The sequence below is a fragment of the Megalopta genalis genome, chromosome 15 (genome assembly GCF_051020955.1).
Source record: "Megalopta genalis isolate 19385.01 chromosome 15, iyMegGena1_principal, whole genome shotgun sequence".
Taxonomy (NCBI): domain Eukaryota; kingdom Metazoa; phylum Arthropoda; class Insecta; order Hymenoptera; family Halictidae; genus Megalopta; species Megalopta genalis.
Window position 1 is genome coordinate 1,971,469 of NC_135027.1, and position 23,393 is coordinate 1,994,861.

General features: G+C 45.2%; 1 protein-coding gene across 1 annotated transcript in view; it reads right to left on the bottom strand.

Moving 5' to 3' along the window:
* Positions 1-600: 600 nt before the first annotated feature.
* Positions 601-23,393, bottom strand: part of Octalpha2R (alpha2-adrenergic-like octopamine receptor) — a 231,563-nt gene continuing 208,770 nt past the window's right edge. The window contains exon 3 of the mRNA XM_033483979.2: positions 601-22,902. Coding sequence (XP_033339870.1) covers positions 22,309-22,902 — 594 coding nt within the window. The 3' untranslated portion in view covers positions 601-22,308. The remainder of the gene's footprint in view (positions 22,903-23,393) is intronic.

Genomic DNA, 23,393 nt, shown 5'->3' on the forward strand with positions numbered 1-23,393 from the left:
TAGTCAGCAACTTATTTCACGCTCTCCGCAGCAGCTGTTCGCAAACGATTTCTTCCGCGAACACAATAGACAAATCTTTTCGCTTCCGAGACCGAAGCGTTTTTCCTCTCCAATTTTCCGAAGAACTTGCACGACCGCTTCGAAGGAAAAATAGAACTCGAATGTAAACGCGACGAAAGCAAACTTCCTTAAATAATAATAACGCGACTTTATTCAGCATAAAAGGTCAAATCCAAATGTTGCAGCAATGTCGCAACAGAACGCCGAATGGCGCGCGGCGTTACAGGGGTAGTTCCGTTGCAACCTCTGGCGAGATCTACGCGAAATGCGAGCGCCAAAATCGGCCTTCAACGCTTCCAGTCGCAACGTGAGTTATAATAAAATTACAGTTGAATAAAAAGGTGAAAATCAAAGCAGTTTCATCGTTATAATTATCGTTAATCCCGAAAATACATTACAGATTAAACTTCGTTCCAAGTAAAAAAAAATTTTTTATTTCATTGAACAAATCGGCAATTACTTAGTTGCCAACCCAATATATCGTCGAGGTAACTATAGATCTCGTTGGAGGGGATAGCAAATAAAAATGGCTGCAGTCGGTTGGTTTTGCGAGTATCTTTTATAAAACAAAGTCGTAATGTACTGATAGTTTCATTTTCGTTAAATGTCTGTATACATCGTAGTGTTCCTCGACCATTTGAACGGTTCCACCAGCGAATGATCGATCGCTCGGTCTCGATCTCGATGGATCCCGGGCTTTTCTTGTGAGAAACAGGCAATTCGAGCACTCGGTTCTATCGCTTTTAATTAGTTCCCGTGCATCCTTTCCGCGCCGACATTCTCTTACCGCCGCTATTCTTCCGCGTCTCGTTAAACTCGTGCTCGACGAAGTACCTGTTTTTCTCCGGCGCCGCATCCGAGAAACGGATCGCATTCTTCCCGGGTCTCTCTCTCTCTCTCTCTCTCTCTCTCTCTCTCTCTCGTCCACCATTTTCACCGGGACCGGCGAACCGAATTCGCAACTACGAATTCACGGTAACATCGTAATATACACTGAATCGAACTCTCAACAAGGATTATTCTCTCGACGTCGACGCTGCACCGAGACGTAACTCATATAAAATCTGACACGAGGCTCGCGATCGAACGCAACGCAGTGGCGGCGTAACAATATAATAAAACTTGCCGCCGGACCGAGGATCTTCCGGGGCGAGTTCACAATTTTTTTTCTGGACGAGAAACTATTCACGGTAACTCGAAGCTTTCACGCGATCGGAATTCGATTTCATCGAACTCGTCCGCGTGAAAATCCACGGTCCGGCTTTATTACACATGTTGGATAACGCATAACAGATTCTCACACACGGTATTAACACCAAGGCAATCGATCCTGATAGATCCACGTAGAACGATCCGTCGGAGATCGTCGAGTTCTAACGTCGGGGAAACTGTAGCAGCGCTTAGAAATTCGATTTGAGAACAAGCTTTAGAACTCTGTCGATTAAGTCGGTGTTAATAGGACCAAACGATACGGATCGTTTCATTGTTAATTCGTTTTCGACGCTTGCGATCGGGTTCGCCATTTTTTTTCTGGAACGACGAGGCAGAGCAAACTGCGGTCGAAATTTTCAACCGTGAGCGATTACTCGCGCTTCCTTCGCCGCGTTTGCTCGACCTCGTTTTAAGGATTCATCGTCCGTCGACCGGCTCTCGCAGCGGCTAACTAGCGGCACGTTCCATTCGATTAATTGGAGATTAATTGCGAACGATTCCGCGCAAAGAAATTCCGCTAGGTACATTTAATAATTCTCCGGCCGAATATACTGTACGCGCGGTGAAAATTTGCCGCGGCGACTCGTCAAATTCCGCGACCGGGAAATTTTATTATACTGCTTTTGTGCGTCGGGAGCGTGAACATCGGACGCAACAAGTTGCCTTTGTTCTCCGAAAATCTTGAACGCCGCTGCGGTGGCCGCGCTTCGCCTTTCCTACCGCGCGAGTCACATTGCACCCGGGCAGAAATTTTCACCGGAAGTTCTTCCAATCCGCCGAAGAAGTCGCGAACGAATTCGACACGATAGTTCTGCAACTTCGATCCCAGACAACGGAGCGCATTAAATGCATTCGTGCACTCGGTATAGATCACGTCGAAACAACGTTAAAACTTTTATCATCCCGAGGACAGAAACGTGCATTTTCCAATTGAAAATACCGAAAATTCGCACGATAAAATATCGTTCGCGAAACATCATTTCGTTCAACTTTTTCGAACGAATGTCATCGCATCGACGACGCCGGGACTGTACATTTTATGCCAGAAATTGCACGCATGTAATTTGATCGTGTACATGACAAGAGATAACGGATATATTATTCATTTTTCCGTTGCTCGAGTCTTCGATACGCGATCCGGTTTTCTTTCAGGAAAATATTTTTGGTACCACGCGAAAATAGACCCAAACGAAAATAGAGTTTTCTCCGTTCAAGCGTTGACATAATTACGACGGTCCACCCTCTACAGTAATTACAAAACGCATTTTCAAGTATAAATCCTATCATTGAATTTCTAATGCAGTAATGTCTCCCTTACTGACGCTTAGATTGTGCACAAAAATGGACAATTTGAGAACAGGAGATACGATTATACGAGCCTTGCAGCTCGTTTTTATAATTGAGCCGTTTATTTTGAAAGTGGCATAAGACACTTCACCGTAATGAAAAGTGGTGGTTTTTTAATGTTTATACGAAATTATTTACACTGAGAAAAATATCGGTATCCTGAGATAACAAATACAAGTAAATCTTCTCGAAAGCTAGCATCCATATTTTTAAACGTGTTAAAACGCAAACCCTTAAATATATCGACTTAAAAACAAAGTGACTTATGCCACTTACAAAATAAACAGCTCAAGTGTTGACAATTCGTAACTATAAAAATGAACCGCAAGGATTAAATAATCGTATCTCCTCTTCCCAAATGGTCCATTTTTGTGGACAATCTGAGCGTCAATTAGAGAGACATTACTGTAGCCATATTTGGAGGATTAATAACAATTTCAGACCACAGAACGCGTAATGTAATTTTCTACGATTCGTAGAACTTCAGAGTCGACTGAAATAGACTTGTTCCGTGCAACGGGCATAACTTGATTTCCATGTGTCAATTATATGTCAATTATGAGATCGAGGTATGATAAACGGTAGAAAATAGATCGAAGTACAATTAAAATGAACGCGAAACATGCTCGGACCTGCGACTGCAGGGGATCGGCCGTTCCGTTGAATCAATTTACAATTGTTCTATACAACGAACATCCCGGCAGGTAACTCGATTCCTCCGTCCGTCCATTTCCGCGAACGAGTTTCGAGTTTCTTGGCCCCGCAAATCTCGTTGTGTAACTCGCGAAGGTTATTGTTTTCCTTTTTACAAGATTCCGGGAGATCGTGAAGCATCGGGATCTCCATAATTTCTCGCCGGTGATTCGATTAAATCGACTTCTTCCAGCTCCTCTTCCACGATGCTCCAGCGAACGAGCGTTTTCGTTTTATTTCAATCGAAGCCACGGAAAATGAATATTGTATTGGGTTGACAACTAAGTAATTGCCGATTTGTTCAATGAAATAAAAAATTTCTTTTTCCTTGGAATGAAGTTTAATCTGTCTGACATCTCTCTGACAACTTGAAAATGCCACGCTCGTAGAAAGTCTGATCCTTTTCGGCCAAAAACTGAGTTAAGTGAGATTTTACAGCGTCAGCATCATTATAAGTTTTACCACGAAGGGAGTTGTCTAGAGATCGAAATAAGTGGTAATCCGATGGCGCGGATCAGGGCTATATGGTGGGTGTAACATCAATTCCCAACCAATATCCATCAATTTTTGCCGAGTGGACAAAGACGTGTGCGGCCTAGCATTGTCCTGGTGGAAAATGACACCTTTACGATTGACCAATTCTGGTCGCTTTTCCTTGACCGCTGCATTCCATTTGTCCAGTTGCTAACATTCACGGATAATAAAAGATAACATAATAATAATAATAATAATAATAATTTTATAATACAACATTTACGGATATCATAAAAATGGGAGTGAGAGACATCTGTAACTGAAATCGGCAATTACTTAGTTGCCAACCCAATGGCTTCTTCAATAGATCAACAACACTTGATAAATAACTCGTAGATATACGTAAAATTGGTTGCCAAGATTTCGAGTAGAGAAAAATGAAGATTTTAAACGAAGTTTCACAATGCAATTTTACAGAACAGAAATCGCTATGAAAAATCGAATAAAAACTCTCTTGGTTGGATCAGAAAATGATTAAATGGTACTCGAAAGCTAGTATATATTAAGGAAATAGAAACGATCGTTTTCAAGATATTATTCATGAAAAATAAACCTCGCTGCTTCGAAGAAATAATTTTCCGGGACGGGCAGCAATTCAGAGAAAAATAATTCGAAGGAGAGGTTGAGGCAGCATCTCGGGAGACTCTGTCTCTGAACAAACAGCCGAGAATGAAACGCAAATAAACATGTCTCGTTTGGCAGGAAAGTGTCGGCTACAGCTGCTTGCGAATTCGCACTCCGCTAGAGCTGGCCACTTTACCGTGAATATCAAAGTTCCCGGTACACAATGCCGGCTCGTGCAGACAATATCCTCGGCACTCGAAATTATTCGAGCGGGCAAAGGGTCCACCGGCGAATTTGATCGTCGGAATCTCGGTTTCCCGGGCGGCGCGCTACCCGTGCCCCGCGTGTTTAACGAACGAAAATATTTAACCGTGAGAATGTAATTAACCTGCGCAAACTGCGCGTTCCGCGCGGCACACCGAGTTTTGCATTAGAGCCGTGGCCGCGTCGAAAATTGACCGGCGCGGCCGCAACTGGATTCGCCAAATTGGAAGAACAAATATTAGCACGCGGCGTCGTTCGTGGATAATTTTTGCTTCTCGCTAAACAAAGGAGAGAAAATCGATGACGCGGCGTTCTACGCGATCGCTCCGTACGAACACGTAGACTAGAGAACATGTAGATTGAAAAGACTTCTGCGGATTAAACTTGACGCGAAAGCAAATTCCGCGGCCCCATATCGCACTCGAGAGATCCGTCCGCGGGATTTTTGCGGACCTCGCGTTCGCCAAAGCAAATTCTGATAATCTCGATTCAACGACGGCCTCGATTTCGATTGAGCCTCAACGTTGATCTCCGTTGATCGTTGCAGGAATTTTTGGATCGGCGAGAATCCTGTTCGCTTCCTGCATTCGGACGCGAATTAATTTCAGCTAATAATTAGGCGTCAATTTCGCCTGAATTTCAGTGCGCCGCGATCGAGCAGTTTACATTTACATTTGAATTTACGTTCTCGCGATTCGAAATGTTGACTTAATTTCTTTTTCGATAAATTTCGCCGACCGGTTCAGACGGGGCTCAGGTCTCGCGTCGCGATTTTCAGATTGTCCTACGGTAATTATTTCCGGCAGAGTGGCCTCACTGTTCCCGTTCCAATTCGGAACACAAAGAGCGTTTCTGCACGGTGAACGTGTGGGCAAATCGATTCATTTAGAAAAGCTGAAAACGTTTTACACACGCGCCGGTTTCCGGTCCGCGTGACGCGCCCTGTATTTTTGCGAGTTACACGCAAAAAGTTATGCGCCGACAAATTGTTTTCACATTACGGCCGCTGGCTGTGTCGAACATCGGTATACAACGCGCGGTGTGGACCGTTTGTTGCAAACGTAACTGAATGGCGGAGATACGGTGGACTGTCGATTTTTATGCGCGAAATCTTTGCGCGATAAAAATAATTGACTGTGTGACTGTTTTGTTTGCCGGGCTCGAGCATCGTTATTTCACGTCGGGTGATTTTTTTATTCGGAAAAACTTCGAGCACCGCTCGGAACGTTCATTGTTCACTGTGAAATAAACGCCGTTTCAATTGCAAATTTTACGCTGAATTACCTTAGAAGTGCCGTTCGAGGTACCTTTGAGCTTCGAGAAATTGTTCCAGCGGAAAAGTTCTTTTCGGGCGTGCGAAATACAAATATTTCACCGAACTACAATCACCGAATTCGGCTCTGTCATTCGATTTCCGTGTAACGTTTCGCGCGACAGTGTCGCCGCTAATGCGAAACCGATGTCGACGACTGATCGCTATTGCGAAACCGATTCCGAGCAGATCTCGTCTGAGAATGGGGATCGTTGATTTATTATCGAATCGTTGGCGAGGCTGAACTGGCAAAAAAGTGCACGATCGAATTTACAAAGCGAACATTTATTACGGCCTGTTCTATGGAATCGTTTCGTCGGGTCGCGTTCCTTCGATAATTAATCGAGTAAGCACGATTCAGAGGCCTGCCAATATTTCACGCGTCCATTATAGAAGAGTTTGACCTTCCAGCCGCGGACTATACGGTCGAAGGCTGCCATGTATCGGTCCCGAAGGGCGTCCGGCTTTAAACGCGCGTGCCGTCAGAATTTATTTTCCTTCACTGCCGGCTGGGCAATATTCTCCCACGCATCTGATGGATTGTTTACTTGGTGTCTAATATTTTCTAGAAGGACGGCCCGGTAATACGGGACTCCATAAATCCGTGACGTTGCCGGACCCGCCGTAAAATTACGGATCGTGCAAAATTGATGGGAAAATAATCTGGCTGCGAAAAGCTTCATAAAATTTAACGAGCTTTTTATCTTCTTTCGAACGCGTAATGGAACCTTTGACCCGTGAGCCGACATTTTGTAAACATTATGATGCAGATACGCGTTTTACCAGCGGAAGATTATCATGGAAATACTGCTCGCTTGTAATGTGTGCACACGTGTCAAACAATATTTTCACGCTCGTTGTTCCGAGAAAAAAATTACCGAAGTGACTCCACCGTGATAAAACAATTCGATATAATTATTCGACGGACTGTTTACAAATAATTGATAATTATTCTCGAAATGGTAACAAAAGCTGGTTGCTGTTCAGATTGCGAAAGCGAAATTAACGAAATCGAAGAAAATGTGACGAATTTAGCATTGTCTCCGATTATGAAAGCACCGATTACGACATCAAAAATCGCAGAACGACCGGAAACCGTTCGAAGATCGAAACGTGCTCGACGAATTGTGTTTGTCTGACATTTCCGCGAGAATCCGCGCGGAACGTCGTTCGGCAGAAGGAACGTTTAATTCGCGTTCCATTTGGAACATTAAACGTTCCATTATCGCGGCCGGTTCAAGCGTTCAATTATACTTTGCGACGCGATTCTGCTTCGCTGCGGATTAGGAAGATTTTCGAGTCGAGGTCTGACCTGGATCACTGAACTGCGTCGTCGATCTAAGCAACAGACCCGCGTCAATCCACGAGTCAGCGTTGCTTTATCGAGGAATTAACACTCTTTGATCGACGATGAAGATAATGGTCGATAAATTGTAGAAGAAAATTTAACGAAACTAAAATAGATTCAACCATGATAATTAGATAAATACAATGACGACAAGATAGACGCATCTGCCGGCTAATGTTATTAAATTTCGAACAAGTCTTTGTAAACCGATCACCTAATTCACTGATTCTCCGCCGTTCCAAACAATGCTTTTGTTTCTGTCATTATAAAGATTGGTGTTTACCGATGTACATAAATCGATTAAATAATCATAATTACGCGCGGGAACTCGATTACCAATGAATTCTCCGGGCGTCGAAAGGCGTGGACCAATCGGCGAAACGAGTCTCCTCGAAACGACGGATCGGCGAAGGTGAACACAGAGCTCAAAGCTAATTATAAAAAATTCTCGTTTTAATAATCAAAGTGTCGCATACAGTGCAGGGGTCACACATAAAATCGCATCGATGATATCGTGCTCGCGATTAGGACGCTAAACAACGTAAGAAGTGCGACGAAAAATAATGGACGAAGATGCGAGTGTCGAGCAAGTTGCCATTTATTTTGAAATCGAACAAGAGCGTCGGCCAGGCGTGTGGGTCAGGTGTGTCCCAATTTAACGGGCCCCGAACTATCCAAACGTTGTCTCGTCGCTGACAAAGCTTCTCCCCCTCTCCCGCTATTGTCTCTAGATAGAATTCTCAGCTTTAATAGACTATTAGAATGTCTTCTAACAGATTCGTTACTTTATTTAGTTTATTTTATTTTTGTTTCTCTCGCTCCACCCTCTCGAGACCTCGCCTCTCTCTCTCTTTCTCTCTCATTCTTTCTCTCGCGCTCTCTCTCTCTTTTTCTCTCTCTCGCTCTCGTTTGTCCTCTCTCCGCTGCGATCCAATCGGAGAGAGCACCACTTTTCAATCGCTTACGTCTAAATGGCCTAAAACTAGCCGAAGGAAACGCTGGAACGTGCCCGGGGCCGATCGTCCTCCATTTTGTCGGCGTGGAGAACGCTCGGGACCGGAAACGGCGCCGCTTCCGGTCGCTGCTGGCTCCCCTATGTACACTAAAACGCCACTGGCAAACACCATGGTGTCCGCCGTGTGTGTCAGTAGAATTTTTGCTGGACCATCCATTCTGTCTCTCAAACTCTCACTCTCTCATTCTCTTTCTCTCTTTCTCGTTATCTCTCTCCCTCTCTCTCGCTCTTTGCGTGACAGACATTCGACGCTGTTAGACAATAGGACTTGTTGCGCCGGCAACAGTGATGATCGGGGTCCGATCGAGATCGACGCTGCACCTTCCAAGATCGTTCTCTGTGCTTGTTTTTATACATAGAATCGATATCATTCGATCGTCGGATGAAGAAGACGTGGGAACCGGGACCAGGCGATCTTGGATTATATCGAACGAATTCGATCGGACCGGGCTAGTGACGGTAACACGATGACAATAGTCTTTAGTGATATTAATATTTATCGTGGTATTAGTGTTCTATATGTATGGATATACGGGGTGATCCGCGGATAGGTAGCTACCGAAATGTCCGCTACATTTGCGACGATGTCAAGAGCATTTTGCACCGTGCCAATGGCCGTGTAACCCGCGAAACATTGTTCTCACACATATTCATGAGAATAAACATTTTTTTTTTCTTCGCATCTCGTGAATCCACTAATTCGATCGATCGATACGAATTTGTATTTTTCAAATGGGAAATGCGACTGCAAGTAAAATCTATTCGGAGACGTCGATGGCTTTGGAGTCGAAACACCGAAATTGAAATTGAAGTTCGTTGCCAATAATGTGAATACAAAATATTTTTGAGATCATTACAGTTGAAGGAAACATTCGGGTGATTACGTTTAGGTGGACCACCCGGTGTATATAGGTTCCTCCGATTAATAGTTACAATATCGTGATGTATATATATATATATATATGTACGTATATACAATATAATATGATTTACAGTAATTTACGATAACCGATACCATAAATCCTCTCTCACTCTCTCTCTCTCTCTCTCCCTCCCTTTCTCTCTCTCTCTCTCTCTCTCTCTCTCTCTCTCTTTGTTTCTCGCACTGTCGCACTATCATTCTCTCGGCCATTCACGCTCACACGTCGAAGTATCTAGTCCCGTTTCAGTCCATTTTCCTTTTCGATTTCGAAACACCGCCACGCCCAGCCCCGCAGGCGTAGCGATCATCATCGATCCCAGTACACACACCTTGAAAGCGTTTTAGTGATATCACAGTGATTTCATTGCTCCAATATTATCGATAGAGCTCGTTTCGCGGCGGCCGGCGCGAGATCGTCCCAGGAATTTGTCGAATCGATTATGCGTACATTTTAATCGAGCTAATACATAATTCGAGTCGTTCTTGATTCAAACAATTCGATTGCGTTGGCTAGCCTCGTTGATCGACAGTTTCACGCGTTTCGAACAGATTTATCGTCGCGGCTCGATGAAGTTCGGGGCACAGCTATCACGAACGCGAATGACCGTCGCAGTGAAAAATAACTCGAAAGCCCCGTGAAATTCATATTCATGCCATCGAGTAACCTGAATTCTAGGATCTATGAGATGCAACAAGGTTAAAAGCGTACTCACTCCGACAGCCCTCGACTTCTCAGTTTCTGCTTCATTAAATAAATTGCTTCCATGTTGTGGTGGGAATTTCATGAACGCTGGCTCGACGTTCGGCGCGATCGAATACAATGCTCTATCAAATAGAACGGCCCCAGTCTATCCTAAACATCGTGGAGAGATCAAATAACCAGAATCATCTTCGTTTGAGAGAGGGTCAAAGTTTTTAGCGTCGGGTCGCCGAGTAAAACGTCGAGTTCCAAACAGACGTGATTTCGTTCGAAATGAAGTTTATTCATAGCAGCGAACACCACAACAATCTGTACATTTGTCTTCGCGAATCAGGCTTCGACTGAATCGTGGCGGAAGCGTCAACGAATCAGGTGTCTTCCGAACGTGGTAGAAACTTCGAAGAATATCTACCATTTTTCTCTCGACATTTTTTCCAAATCGTCGATCGACCACACGGTTCAATTTTCAGAGTAAAAGGTACGCCGGCCGTTGTACGGCGGGGCGATCGGGTCCACGTTGACCCGCGAGCACACCACCCGATGAACCGTTTAATTTTTCAAACGTCCAATTATCTGCGAAGAGAGAAACTTACGAAAATAAGGGTCTCCGCTAATTGTCGCCAATTACGCTAAAAAAAACGAGTCCGCTCTCCGAGAATGAAAAAATACGTGCCGTGTGTACGACGGTCGTAAAATTGTTGGATTGCGCGCGCGCGTAACACGGCAACACGGGCAATGGGATCGAATTGACGAAAAATTATTCGGAAACTGGATCCGCTATAGGATCCCGCTCGCGTAGCAACCTCTCTCGTTCCTTTTTCATTCTGCCAATTATCCCGGGCGTCGAATCGTTTCCCGAGATTGTCGATCAGCGAGCCGTCGCGTTCTCATAAATTTCACGCGGTGGATCACGGTCAATCGGAGCTAACGAGATAGTTAATTTGATTCCTGGGGCCCGTTTCTGGCTGCGTAAGTCGCCCCCCCCCTACACCCCGATCAATCCGCCCGTGGAAGTTTGCGTGATTCATTAACAGTCGGACGCGCCGAACCGTGCCTCGTAATTAACCGAGCCCGGTAAATCGACGTGCACGATCGAATCAAACTCATTGATCGACTCGGCGATCCTTCGAACGAAAATTCCTTCGCCGTATTTTCGCGGGAACCAGCTGACCCGGCGGTCTGTGAACCAATTTGCCCGAATCGCGAGGTGATTGTGCCTGTAGACTTGTTTATTAGCGAAAGACGCGCCGTAATTAGTCGAGTTCAGTCATCGAGCAGTTCGAACGAATGCGTACGGGGTGCAGCTAATTGGAAACGATATCGTTTTGATATCATTGCCCGGGAACGATCTCGCGTTCCTCGATTCGTGGATCGGCTCGCCGTTCGACGAGTCGAAATAATGATTAAGGTCGATCGTTCGATCCCTACTGCGACGTTTGATTATTCCATGACGGTACGTGTTATACCTATTATATTATGCACAATAAATATGTATAAGAATGACGACGAGTGGCTGTTCAGAACGAGAATGACAACGGCGATAATAAGAATAATCTGTGGATGAATCAATAAGAATAATATTAATAACAGTAATAATATACATATCTGTGTACAATGTGTATAGATACAAAGTATATCGGTGACCTCGACCAATCAATCGGTAATTGTTCAGTTAGTTGTTTCGTTTTTTTCCCTTTGTTCGTGACGCTTATCGGCTCAGAGACGGTACGAGCGTATTTAATATTATTTAATTAGAATGATCGCCTAAACGAGAGGATCGCGCGCGCGACCACGGAGAAGTACCTATACCGATTGATTCTCTCTGTTTCTCGTTTCCTCGCGGTCGCATTCATTCCACGTTCCCATACGCTTCGAGTAACATCGTGTGGTTAGGTTGATTAGATCCATTGCTCTCTCTCTCTCTCCCTCTCTCTCCTTCTCTCTCTCTCTCTATCTCTCACTTTCTCTCTCACACACGCACACGCTCGCGTTCTTTCGCACAAGAGATTCTTGGAAAAAAGTGGTTTGCTTTGAAAAATCGCCTGCCGATCGCCTAAAGCGGATCGACCTAAACGGTCACACGTAGTCTCGGTAACAATTGTTCGAATCGGCGAATCGGTGTCCCACGGCTCGAGACCACGTGCTGGCTCACGGTTGTTCACCACATCGTGATCACGCGTTCGACCGGTTCCCCTTATCTGTAGCTTACTCGTTTACAAGGAAAAAGGTCGAGTCTCGCTGCTTACATCGATCTAATTAAGTCTGGAACTAACAACGAGGACAAACGTTTCCCAAAAAACCGTTTTTCTATTGCTGTGATTCGCCCACTCCGAGCGGTCGCGGATCTTCGTCGATCGACCGCCGTCTGTTTCCGCAACGGACGCCGCGCTTGGCAATTAGTTGGACAGAAGCACAAGCCTTCGATCACCGGTCATTTTTTTCCAGAAATTATTCGAGTCGCTGGACCGAGCAGCGCGAGCAGGCTTTTATTCGATGATCGCCGTTTATGGAAGATCAAAGCAGTTCACTTAATTTCTTTCTGGATATTTTTCGAGGGACGCGGTCACGTTAACGAGCGAAATTGTCACCCTAATGCAGAATACAAATCGAACTCGAAACTTAAAGATGTTACTTCAAAGTGTCTTTTGGAAAATTTCGCAGAAGGACAAAAATTATTACGATCAGTAAGACGGATTCTCATGTGCACAATTGCAGATTATGTACACTTGTAGCAATTCACAATAATATTATAGCAATTTATAGTTACAGTAATTTATAGTTATGTAATGTAATAAATAAAATTACGTGAACATCAGAAGAATGATTTAAGTATATTATCACATTGTTTTGAACTCACCGAATTCATTGAACGGTGAAATATATTTTCGTTAAACTTCTGCTTCTTACATTTGCAAAACCTTTGTTCTGTGATCTCTCACAATAATTTTCCAATGAACAACGACAGCCAATTAACGTCTTGACACCTCTGCTCGGTCCGGCAGCCTCGACAACGTCAGAAAATAATGAAAATCAGAAACTTCGGCACGTTTCGCTAATTGCCAAGCGTTCCCGCTGTTTGAATCGCCGCGACAGTAAATTGCCGGACATTTTCCGGCCCTGATTCCAGTATCTACGGATCGCAGGACCCATCAAAAGTAGATTGATGCTGCGAAGGCAAGGCGGAGAGGAGATGATAGGAGAAGGTCGATTGTGCGAACGAATTGCACCTGACGAGTGCTCTTCGCGGTTGGGATATAAATTCCGGCCGCTTACGTCTCCCGCTTCCGTTTTATGCGTTCGAGAACATAACGCGTCGCAAGAACCGTCGACGTCCTCCGTCCGACAAGTCCTTTTATTTCGTGCACGATAAATTTCCAAGAATCCGGTCGACCGTATAACAGTGAATCCCATGTTACGAGGTATGCGGCATAATATGTTCGCGAGGCGCATAAGTATTCGAGGTAGCCCCGTTCGACCTCGCGGCTCGAATATAAACGAGAGAGACAGAGACAGAGAGAGAATGAGAGAGAGAGAGGGGGGAAGGGGGAAAGAGCACAGGATTCCCTTGATATAAGCTCGCTGGGAGCCTCTAGCGAGCTGGACTGGCACTGAACGAGATTTTATGGTGAACAATGTGAAATTGTTTCTGGAGACGAGGTGAGATTTTCTGATTGGCAATGAGGAATTTTTAGGTGGTGCTCGGCGTTAATCCGGGGAGCATGGTGACTCTAAAACGTAGATTGAAGAGGGTCGTTCGACCGAGGAACGACAGAGTATGAATCGCTTGAAATAATTCAGCAATAAATGAACGATTTTCCGCGGTTCCTGTGTATTTTTGATTTCTAGTAAAATGATCAGAAAAGTCACTAGACCGACATCAATGTATTTACGGTACAAATTAGTTGATCGAACATAAAACAGTAAGAACATTTAAGAAATTTACTGTTCAACCAATTTCAATTGATTAGAATGATCGCGAAACGAAATTAATATCTATGTAGCTCTGCAGTCCGGTCGACACAGTTTCATGCTTCTTGGAGTTCGATTTCTACAAGCTAATCGACGAGTAAAGATTTAATCGCATAAATGGGTTCGCAACCTATTTATCCAGCATAGTTATCGCTGCGAGCAGAATGATCCGAATGTTGTTATTAAATATTTCACGGAGGCAAGTTTCCATCTCGTTTCTCTACGAGAGATCGTCTCTATTTTTTTTCCTTTCTAAACTGGAAGCTGCGCGAACTTCTGCAGAAAAATAGAGATCATTACAGTCTGTGCAACCATGATTGCAGCCTTACATTCTTCGTGAGCCGCACATAAACTCGCGGGTCCGCAACACGAACTCGTATCCTCATTTATCATTTCATAAATAAAAAATGAGGCGAACGTTTCGGGGATAAAGCAGTGCTTTCTTTCATCGGTCAAAAGACTTCGCGGAAATAAAGTGAAAATACCCTGAAATGAAGTTTCGCGTTTGAACGACTCCGTTGTTATCTTTTTTTTCTCGCGCGTTTCAACAGTTTATACACACCACGGACGCATAAGCGATCTGCATTTTAAAACGGTGACACGCGTAGGATTCAGCGGCGCGGAATTCGGAATCGCCTCCGTTCGCGCGTTTCATTCCGCAAAAACGCGTCTGAAACAAGCGATATTTTTGAGCGATAGTATTACATTATGCCGGATGCCGGCTATTTTTATTCAAATGCGGCGTTCACTGTTGACTCCATTTCAGCCGTTCACTCGTGTAACCGCATTCGTGGCCATCGTTTTATCGTTGCCGCATTCCCGCACATTTACGTTACTGTTTAAAAATATTTGATCACTCGCATATTTAAACCATAACGAACCTGCGCTTTCGAGTGTGCGAATCCTCGGGCATGAATACTGCAGAATCACATAGTACCGGAAAAAATAGCGTCAATCCAATGTGCAAATTCGTAATCTGTGGTCCAGATCGAGTTCTGGTAAAAAATAATAATGAACTGTCGATTATCAGTACTGCAAAACTTCAGCGAACATCAAAAATTAAAGGTTCAAAATAATCAGAACATTATTGAAAATATTCTGTTTTACACAGCTTAAAAAATGGATCTTAGATAAGCGATGAGACTTTTTGACCGGTGATTATGGTACTTGCAAGATGAAAAATTCTAGTTCCTTTCTGTGAAAAAACTGTACCAGTAAAATCTCACTTAAAACGCTAGATTTACGAAGCATTAAAAGCAGCTGTTTCCTATTCATTTCCGAAAGTAAGAATAAAACATTGATTCTCCGATAAATAATAAATAGCAAATAAATATATCATTACAATCTGAACCAGAGGAACAATTAAGAAGTGTGTGTCCCGTCAAAATGACGGATTCCGTAAACCCATCGTCAATTATATCACCAATTTTGGAAACGAAATAAAGCTCGACAAGATGAATGTATCGCTGACAAATTAATGGAACAATGGAAAATGCAATTATCAAGTGACGGCCAAGAGAAGGAGACGCGTGAGGGAGGAAAGTATCGTTTCGGATATCATGGATGACGTTGCGCCGAGTCGGTGCAACCGGGTGCATCGACATTCGCGGGCAGCAGGGGGACGATGATGCGCGTCGCATCGATCTCGAGCACGCTAATAATCCTCGCAATCTTATCAGCGCTGCGGCTGCTCGTGTATCGGTTCCATGAACTGTGGAACCGTCTCGTTCGTCTATTCCCTCGACACTTTTGCCCTAGTTAACGATGTAACGCGCGGTCGGCCAGAGACAGAGACACCAAAAGGGCCGGGAAAATGGGTGCGCAGGGGGTTGGAAAGCCGGGCAACACGCGTGCACCGCACACACGCACCGGTTTATTGATTTATCGTTGCGGCGCGTCGCGTGTCATGTAGCCGTGTGACGCATGCATGCACGAATTGCACGACGCGGCTGTCCATGCACGCGTGCAGGTATGCACACGCGGCCGCGTGTACGCGCCGCGCGCCGCGATTCAGCCGATCCGTAAACGTTTTCGACGCGATTTCGGCCGGCGATGTGTGTTTCGGAGAGGACGTTCGCGAAAAACAATTGTTTCGATGCCTGTTCACGTCGTAATGGCGCGCTTTAATCAATCTTCTCTCCGCCGAAAAACCCATTGACGTATGAATAAATGATTGACAACGATTCAGGCCGTATCGGGCCGGCTCGAGAGCCTCCGAGGCTTGATTACCTTCTCGCCGTAGGAATAAAATATCGATTGTACCCGTGAATTTGCATTAACTTCCAGTTAATTCGCCATACTCCGTGCTAATTACTCGGGGCCGCTTTGTTTCTCCGTGAAACGACACGGCTGTTTCCTGGCCACGGTATTGCGATGCACTCGGATCGTTGCGCGATTTTGGTGCCTCTATTAATTGCCTACAATGATAAGTAGACAGCGGGCCTTTTTCTTTTTTAATGCGAAGGAAAAATTGTCGGCGCTAATTGCAAGCTCCGGGAGATACGTGCGCGTTTATTTCCCTTCGTGATCGTTTAAACCAGCGAAAAGCATTTTTAAATACTTCGACTGTATTTAACAGCTTGCATTCGGTCTGCTCATTTTTGCTATGAATGCGTAAAATCCGCTTAATGTTTTTTTTTTTTTAGTGGTTTGTTGGAAATAGAGAGAGAGAGAGAGAGAGAGACGATCAGTGTGCTACAATCTATTTAAATAAAATCCCGTGGGAAGTATAATACGGTCAGAATAATTATCGAATCAAATAGAGAGATATAACTTGACGAAGATGAAAGAGACTCGTGAACGGGTTAATCTAAGTAATAAAAATATTGCCATTTTGAATAACACAAAAGTTACGCGTTAGTTAAAAATTGCACTGCATTGTCGACCGTGAACAGGTTCTGCGAGCTTGCAAAATAAAATACTCCGATCCCGAGGATTAACAAAAAAGTCTCTTGCCTATTCTCTCGCGAGAAACGAAATAAATTAAGACACAATGGAAAACGTTCTCGCTGCATTTTCTATAATATTCAGAAAAGTCGATTTTGAATGACGAAATTTTGCGGTCTTCCACTTCGAAAAACATTTGTACGATGAGTCGAGGAAGACTACTTTAGCGATTAAAGTCGCCTAAGTCTGCACAGGCGGCAGCGGAAGATTATTCCGAAGGAAAAGTCCGTTTCCAGACCGGTTCATCCATTTTCCGAGGAAACAAAAGCCGGATCAGAAATACGTGGACGCGTGTAGGCGACCACTAACGGCCCACGCGGAAAGTATCAGGCTTTTCGCACCCGTAGAAATTTTGTATTCGCATTTCTCGCGGTCAGAGCCATGGGGATGAATTTTAATCTGCGTTATATAGAAGCGAGATTGAATACGTTCGCCCGTGGCAAACGTACTGGGAAATTATTTTTTCCGAAATTCATTCCGCAGAATGATTCCGCTCTCTCTCTCTCTCTCTCTCTCTTTCTTTATCTATCTCTCTCTCTCACTTTCTCACTTTACGAGCCCTCGAGCACGGCTCTTTGATTTCTTTAGACGCAGGAGAGCAAACATCGGTCAAACATCCTGACCTCTGTGCGCGTGCTCGTTGCATTTCATCCCGAAACGCGACCATCGTACAATCCAGTCATCCTCGTGCGAATTTAGGCGAGAGACACGTTTGATCTGAACGCGGCCGTGTTTAGGGACCAAATTCCGCCCGGGTAGCTCGCCTTTTCTGTTCCTTATTTCTCTCGTTCGGAAAATTAGTCACTTGTTGCCAACGGAACAATCGGAATAATTTGTAGAAAGACGAGGGTCTTCGTTTCTAAAAGCTGACGCAATTTCGGGACTGATCGTAGTAAAGATCAACAAATAATCAGGCGGCTACTGCAAACCTTGCACTACACCGCTGTTATGCGAACAAAATGTTCAGTCGCTTCGAAACACCGACGAAAATCATTCTCGTCGGCTTCCACGTAACCGATCGCGACTAGAAGAAGACATAATGTTCTCAAAATTGCCACAGGCGAGTAAAAAAAAACTGGTAAAAAATAACTGGTGGATAAACGAGGTATAATCCTTCTAAAGCGACACTGTAAAATTTCAATCGATTGTCACGGCTCGTTCAGAAACTATGGTCGCACGTATGCCCACCTGCAGTCAGCTGTGAAACAAATCGAGAGTTCGACTAAGAGCGATCCGATCGTAAGAAACAACTGAAACCGATCAACTAATTAACACAATAGGTTATCAGTATATAAACGATGTCCTCTTTTTTTCGTAAACTTGTGTCTCCACGAGTTTCGAAATTACAGCCATTTCGGCGGACAAATCGCGTTTCGTGGCATTTTTGGGTAGACAGGGATGATCGATGCATTCCGCAGCATCGTGGCCGAGATAATCGATTAGGTGCGGATGCGCACGGTGCAAGGTAGGGAGTCGACGGGTTCCGGGATGATCGGTTTCAAGCGCGTGCCTTGGCATCGCGTTGAATTATAAAGGGTCCGATCGCGAGTTGGCGCCACGCCGCGCAAACATCGCGTAATGCCGCGTAATAATTGAAACCGCGTGGGCGGCGTGTAAGCCGGTACATTCGACGCGGCGACATCAAACAGCTGGCGCGTGCGATGTTGAACGCGACGCGCGATCGAATTCCGTGTTGAAGCCCGAGCTGGGCCCGGACCCGGGCGCAGGTCTCCTCGTTCGACTTCTCGCGACTCGAACACGCTCGGAGCGACCAGCCGCGAAAACTGCCGCGCGTTTCGCGTGTTTCTTCTTCTCCTCTCCCCCCCTCCCCTCCCCTCCCCCATCGTCCGACTCGAGAAAACTCCTACGGTATTTATTAGTAATGTTTTATTAGTATCTTTTTATTTTTTCTTTGGTATTTATTACTATTACGTATCGTGTAAATTCGCGCGCCCGCCACTTAGAATCTGGAAACTCGAGATTAAACGTTACACGATTAACGGTGTGTCGATTCTACTGTGCCTATTTAATAGGAAACATTGCTCGACTGGCTCGCGCGATTCACGTTTTCGTTCGACGCTTCCGGTGGACGCGCTTTGCCGTTTCTACACGGCGATTGCATTGTTGCGCTGGGCCAATCGCGACACTCTTCGATCAACCGGCTTCGTTGCTTTCGATCACAGACGATTCATAGTGGAAACACAGAATTTGAGGTTATTAATTTAAGGTAATTAATGCGTGGATCCTTGTTCGATAAAGCTCCTAGCTTCTGAGGTTTCAAGGTTAGGCACATTTTTTTTAATCGGCATCCACCGAACATTTCGCCGATTATTCTTCATTGGATTCTCTAATTGACCTGGTTGCAATGATTTCTTTTTGTAATTGGACGATTTTCTGGCGATTCTGGATTTACTGTATTTTATAATGTAAGAAAGCATACTGTCCGAGTCCGTTTGCTAATAATTTTCTAGTGAAAATGATACTTTTTGGAATATAATATCAACGCATGGAATGAAATGCTATTTTTAAAAAGATCTATCCAGGTTCGTTGGACAAAATTGATACGATTTCTGAGAACATAATATCAATGCATCCAATAAAACACTATTGCTACAGGGATCCATCCAGCTTAGCTCAATAAAATTGATACTCTTTGAGGACATATCATTAACCCTCGCAATACGGTGTCAATTTTGACCAAGAGTATTTAAATCGTTCACTTAATTACTCGATTTTCGGCGATCGAATCGAATAAATTGTTCCTGCATTAGGAACAACAGAGATGCTAACAAATCTGCACGAAATATCTTGAAAAATATATTCCGAAAAATTCCTGAATAAAGCTTAGAATTCTTCTCAACATCGTGATTAGCACGGTTATGAAAATGATGCATCCTCCAAGGATTAATCCTTCCAAAGCGACATTTGTCAAAAAAATCTCATCAATTGAAACCACAATTTTCAAGCCGCCTGCACGTGACGATCAGCGAAACGAATAGAAAACGAGCACGAGGTTCGACAATGCTTACGCGCGCGGAATTCTTTTCTGCATACGACCGCGTTGTTCTGTGCTCGAAAGCAATGGAGGCGCGGCCTCGGGTGACCCAGGCGACGGCGTACCTGTGCGCACGATCCGACCCGAAAGTTTTTCTGCACGGAATCCACAGGACTCCTGGGTCCTCGATTTATTCTTTCCCACGACGTTCTCATCCCGTTCCCACGGAGAGTTCTCCCGGCGACGGAAACTTGCCGTCTCGGGCATCGCGACCGAAACTTCCGGCGGCCCCCGTTGTTCTTTCCGGCGAATCCACCGGAAACGAGATTTCCCGCCCCGAGCGCCGCTAGACCCGCGAACGAAAACTTCCTCCTACCGATCTCCGCTTCCTCTTACACACACACACATACGCACACGCACGCACACGCGCGCACACACGCACGCGAACACATGCACACGGAAACACCCGGCCAAGCACACGTACACGCACGCACGCACGTTTGCTATACATATCTACAATCACGTACATCGATAATAATGGATTGTCGCGACGTTTAATATACAATCGGACCGTGCGCCGTCTGTCCAAGGAACTCTGCCGAAGGAAGAATGCCGCGAGGCGATTCTTCGGCTTCTCGTTCGATCTTCGATCGTTCGATGGGAGACCGACCGACCGACCGGGAGACCGGCGAGAGAGAGAAACTGCGATTAGATTAGCGGAGACGGAGAGTCCGACGACGACGTTTCAGCGAATTTTTTCCCCAGTCAAGACCCGGCTATCCCGGTCCCATGGGATCCCATTTGTCCAGATATCCCCCCCATCAACGACAGAGCTTGCATTCGATCGGTCTGCGCCGATCGATATATCTCCCGCACGATTTACGATCGTCATTCGGCGAAACTGAATATTCGGACTCCCCTGTTCCCGGCGACGAACCCGCTGATTCTGATCCGAGTTTCGCGAAACTCCGAAGAGGCTTCGAATCGGCTGGACTCTGTCCCCAAGGCTCTAATTGAACGTCGCGCAGCGATGGAATCGTCGCCGCTTCGTGGACCGCGACGGGAAAGCAGGGCTTTCTCGAACTGTTGTACGAGATTCTTCGTTCGGGATGGGAACTGTCGGGAGCAGTCGAAACTAGATTGCGCGTAATCCGTTATTTATGATTTCAAGTCGAAGACGAATGAGCCGCTGAAAGCAGAAACGGTGTAAAAATTTAATTTCTGGGTAATGAAGGATGAATTGGAATGCTGTAAGATGATCAATTTCTGTGAGCCGAGCTTCGACTTGAAGTTAGGGAAAATAATCGAATAAAATGTTACATTGCATATATGATTTAACACTAAACCTACCAAGCGGTAACACTAACTGGCATGTACTGCTTCAAAAAAGTGAGAAGACCGAATTTATTTAGAATTTGTGAAGTTTTTATTATAAAACTTGCTCCAATAATATAACTTATTCAAGCGTCTTCCATGAAAGAGTCTCGGAACTTTGCAGAATTGCAAACTAAGAAAGCGGTCACTTTGACCGCGGTAGATTTAGCGTTAATAATAATTGAATCGATATAGTGAAACATTGATTTACACCATTTCTGCTTTAAACGGGTCGAATGAACGTGACGATTGCAAAGCGAACGTAAGTACAGTTGAACGAAATTCAAGCTCCGTTTATGAATCGAGCCAGGAATTGTTCGAAATTGGATGTCGTCTGTTCAAAAATTTCGCTTCTCCTCGACAGTTTCTCTCTTGAACTGACCTAATGAGAATTCTTATACAACAGTTCGAAATGTAACTGTTTAAAGCCGAGATTGATACCGGTATTGCACCGGTATTTCTCGGGATTGTAGCTTCATAACGTTTATAGTAACCGAAATACCGAAATGCCGACCTGACGTCGCACCGTTATATGAAAATACCGACATATTTTCACGAATGTTCGGAGGACTTGCGCCGGTAAAATAAAAGAAGACCGCATACGATTGATTATTGTAACATTGTAACCAAAACCCGGGGCTGGTGCCGTTATTGTGCCGGTAAATATTTCGTTATTTTTACTGGTACGGGCGTCGCGTATCGATAAATATTTCGGTGTTTTCACCGCTACGGACGTCGCGTACCGGCATTAAAACCGATTTTCCAAATATCGATTACGTCGCTAACACCGGCCCAACACCAAAAAAACAAAACCTGCAAATATTTTCTTTCTTAGTCTCTCCGTTTTAAATTCCCGCGCGAAACTCACAACCGCGGAATCCATCGTATCCGCGCGAACGATCTTGTCACCGCGCGACGTCGTTCGCAAGTAGCCTAAGCGTCTCTCTCCCGTTTCGGGACATTTCTGTGGGAACCCGAAGGTGACCCGCGGCGATCGACCTTCTGTTTACGATGCCCCGGCTCGTGTTCGAGCCGGGGTTCGAGCCTGCCGGCTCATTTGAACAGTATCCTGCGGAACGCGCGCCGGAAGTCCTTGTTGAAGACGGTGTAGATGAACGGGTTCAGGGCAGAGTTCATGTATCCGAGCCAGAACGCGATGACGAACGCCTGGCTGGGTATGTCGACGTCCGGGAACAGCGGCTTCACGATGTAGAGGACGAAGAACGGCAGCCAGCAGGCGATGAAGCTGCCCATGATGAAGCCGAGGATCAGCGTCGCGCGTTTCTCCTTCTTCCGGGCCAGTCTCCTCTTCTCTCTCTCTGGGTCCCGCGATTTCGAGGACTTCGACTCGACGCCGGCGTCGTCCTTCGCCGACGGACGGCCGGCGTCCCCGTGCTCCCGTCGCATTTTCCCCAGATTACGGCGGCCGAAGATCGGCTGGCAGAGCCGCAGCTTCAATGGCTTGACCACCGCGCACCTGGACACCACGCCGCTGTCCGATGAGGACGGGTCGAACTCCGAGACCATGTCGACGTCGATGCCGACGCTTGGCGCTCGGCATCGCGACGGCACGCTCGACTGCCCGTCACCGTTCACAGACAGCGTCGCCTTCAGCGAGCTCTTCTGCATGTGCACTGGCAGCGTCACCTGTTGACATAAGGCAACGGACAATCGTTTAGCAGAGCTCTTCGGATTTCGTCTTTGGTCGTTTATGTAAATTCTCCCCGATCTTTCATCCGGTTTGTGAACAAAAACGGATATTCTGGGAAACGGAGTTACGATTACTCGAGTTTCGCGGCTCTTTTTTATAGTCGCTGCGAGGCTCGAATGATCGTAGTTTCCGAATTGTGCATTTTTGTTTACAAGCTGAAAATTAGAGAGAATTTACTGTGATTCTACGGCGGAAGTTTATGCGAATGCATATTTCAGGCGAATAAACCAAGCGAACGAAACTTCAAATGGAATATGTTTCATTGTTGGAGGATATAAAAAGATATATTCTTTTATCTTGCATATCTGGTACGTTTCTTTTTGTTGCATATTTCGCACATTTTGCACATTGCATAGCCGTTGCATAATCTGCACAGAAGTTGCATGTTCTGCGCGTTACACGCGCATCCGCAACTTCTTTAGAAACC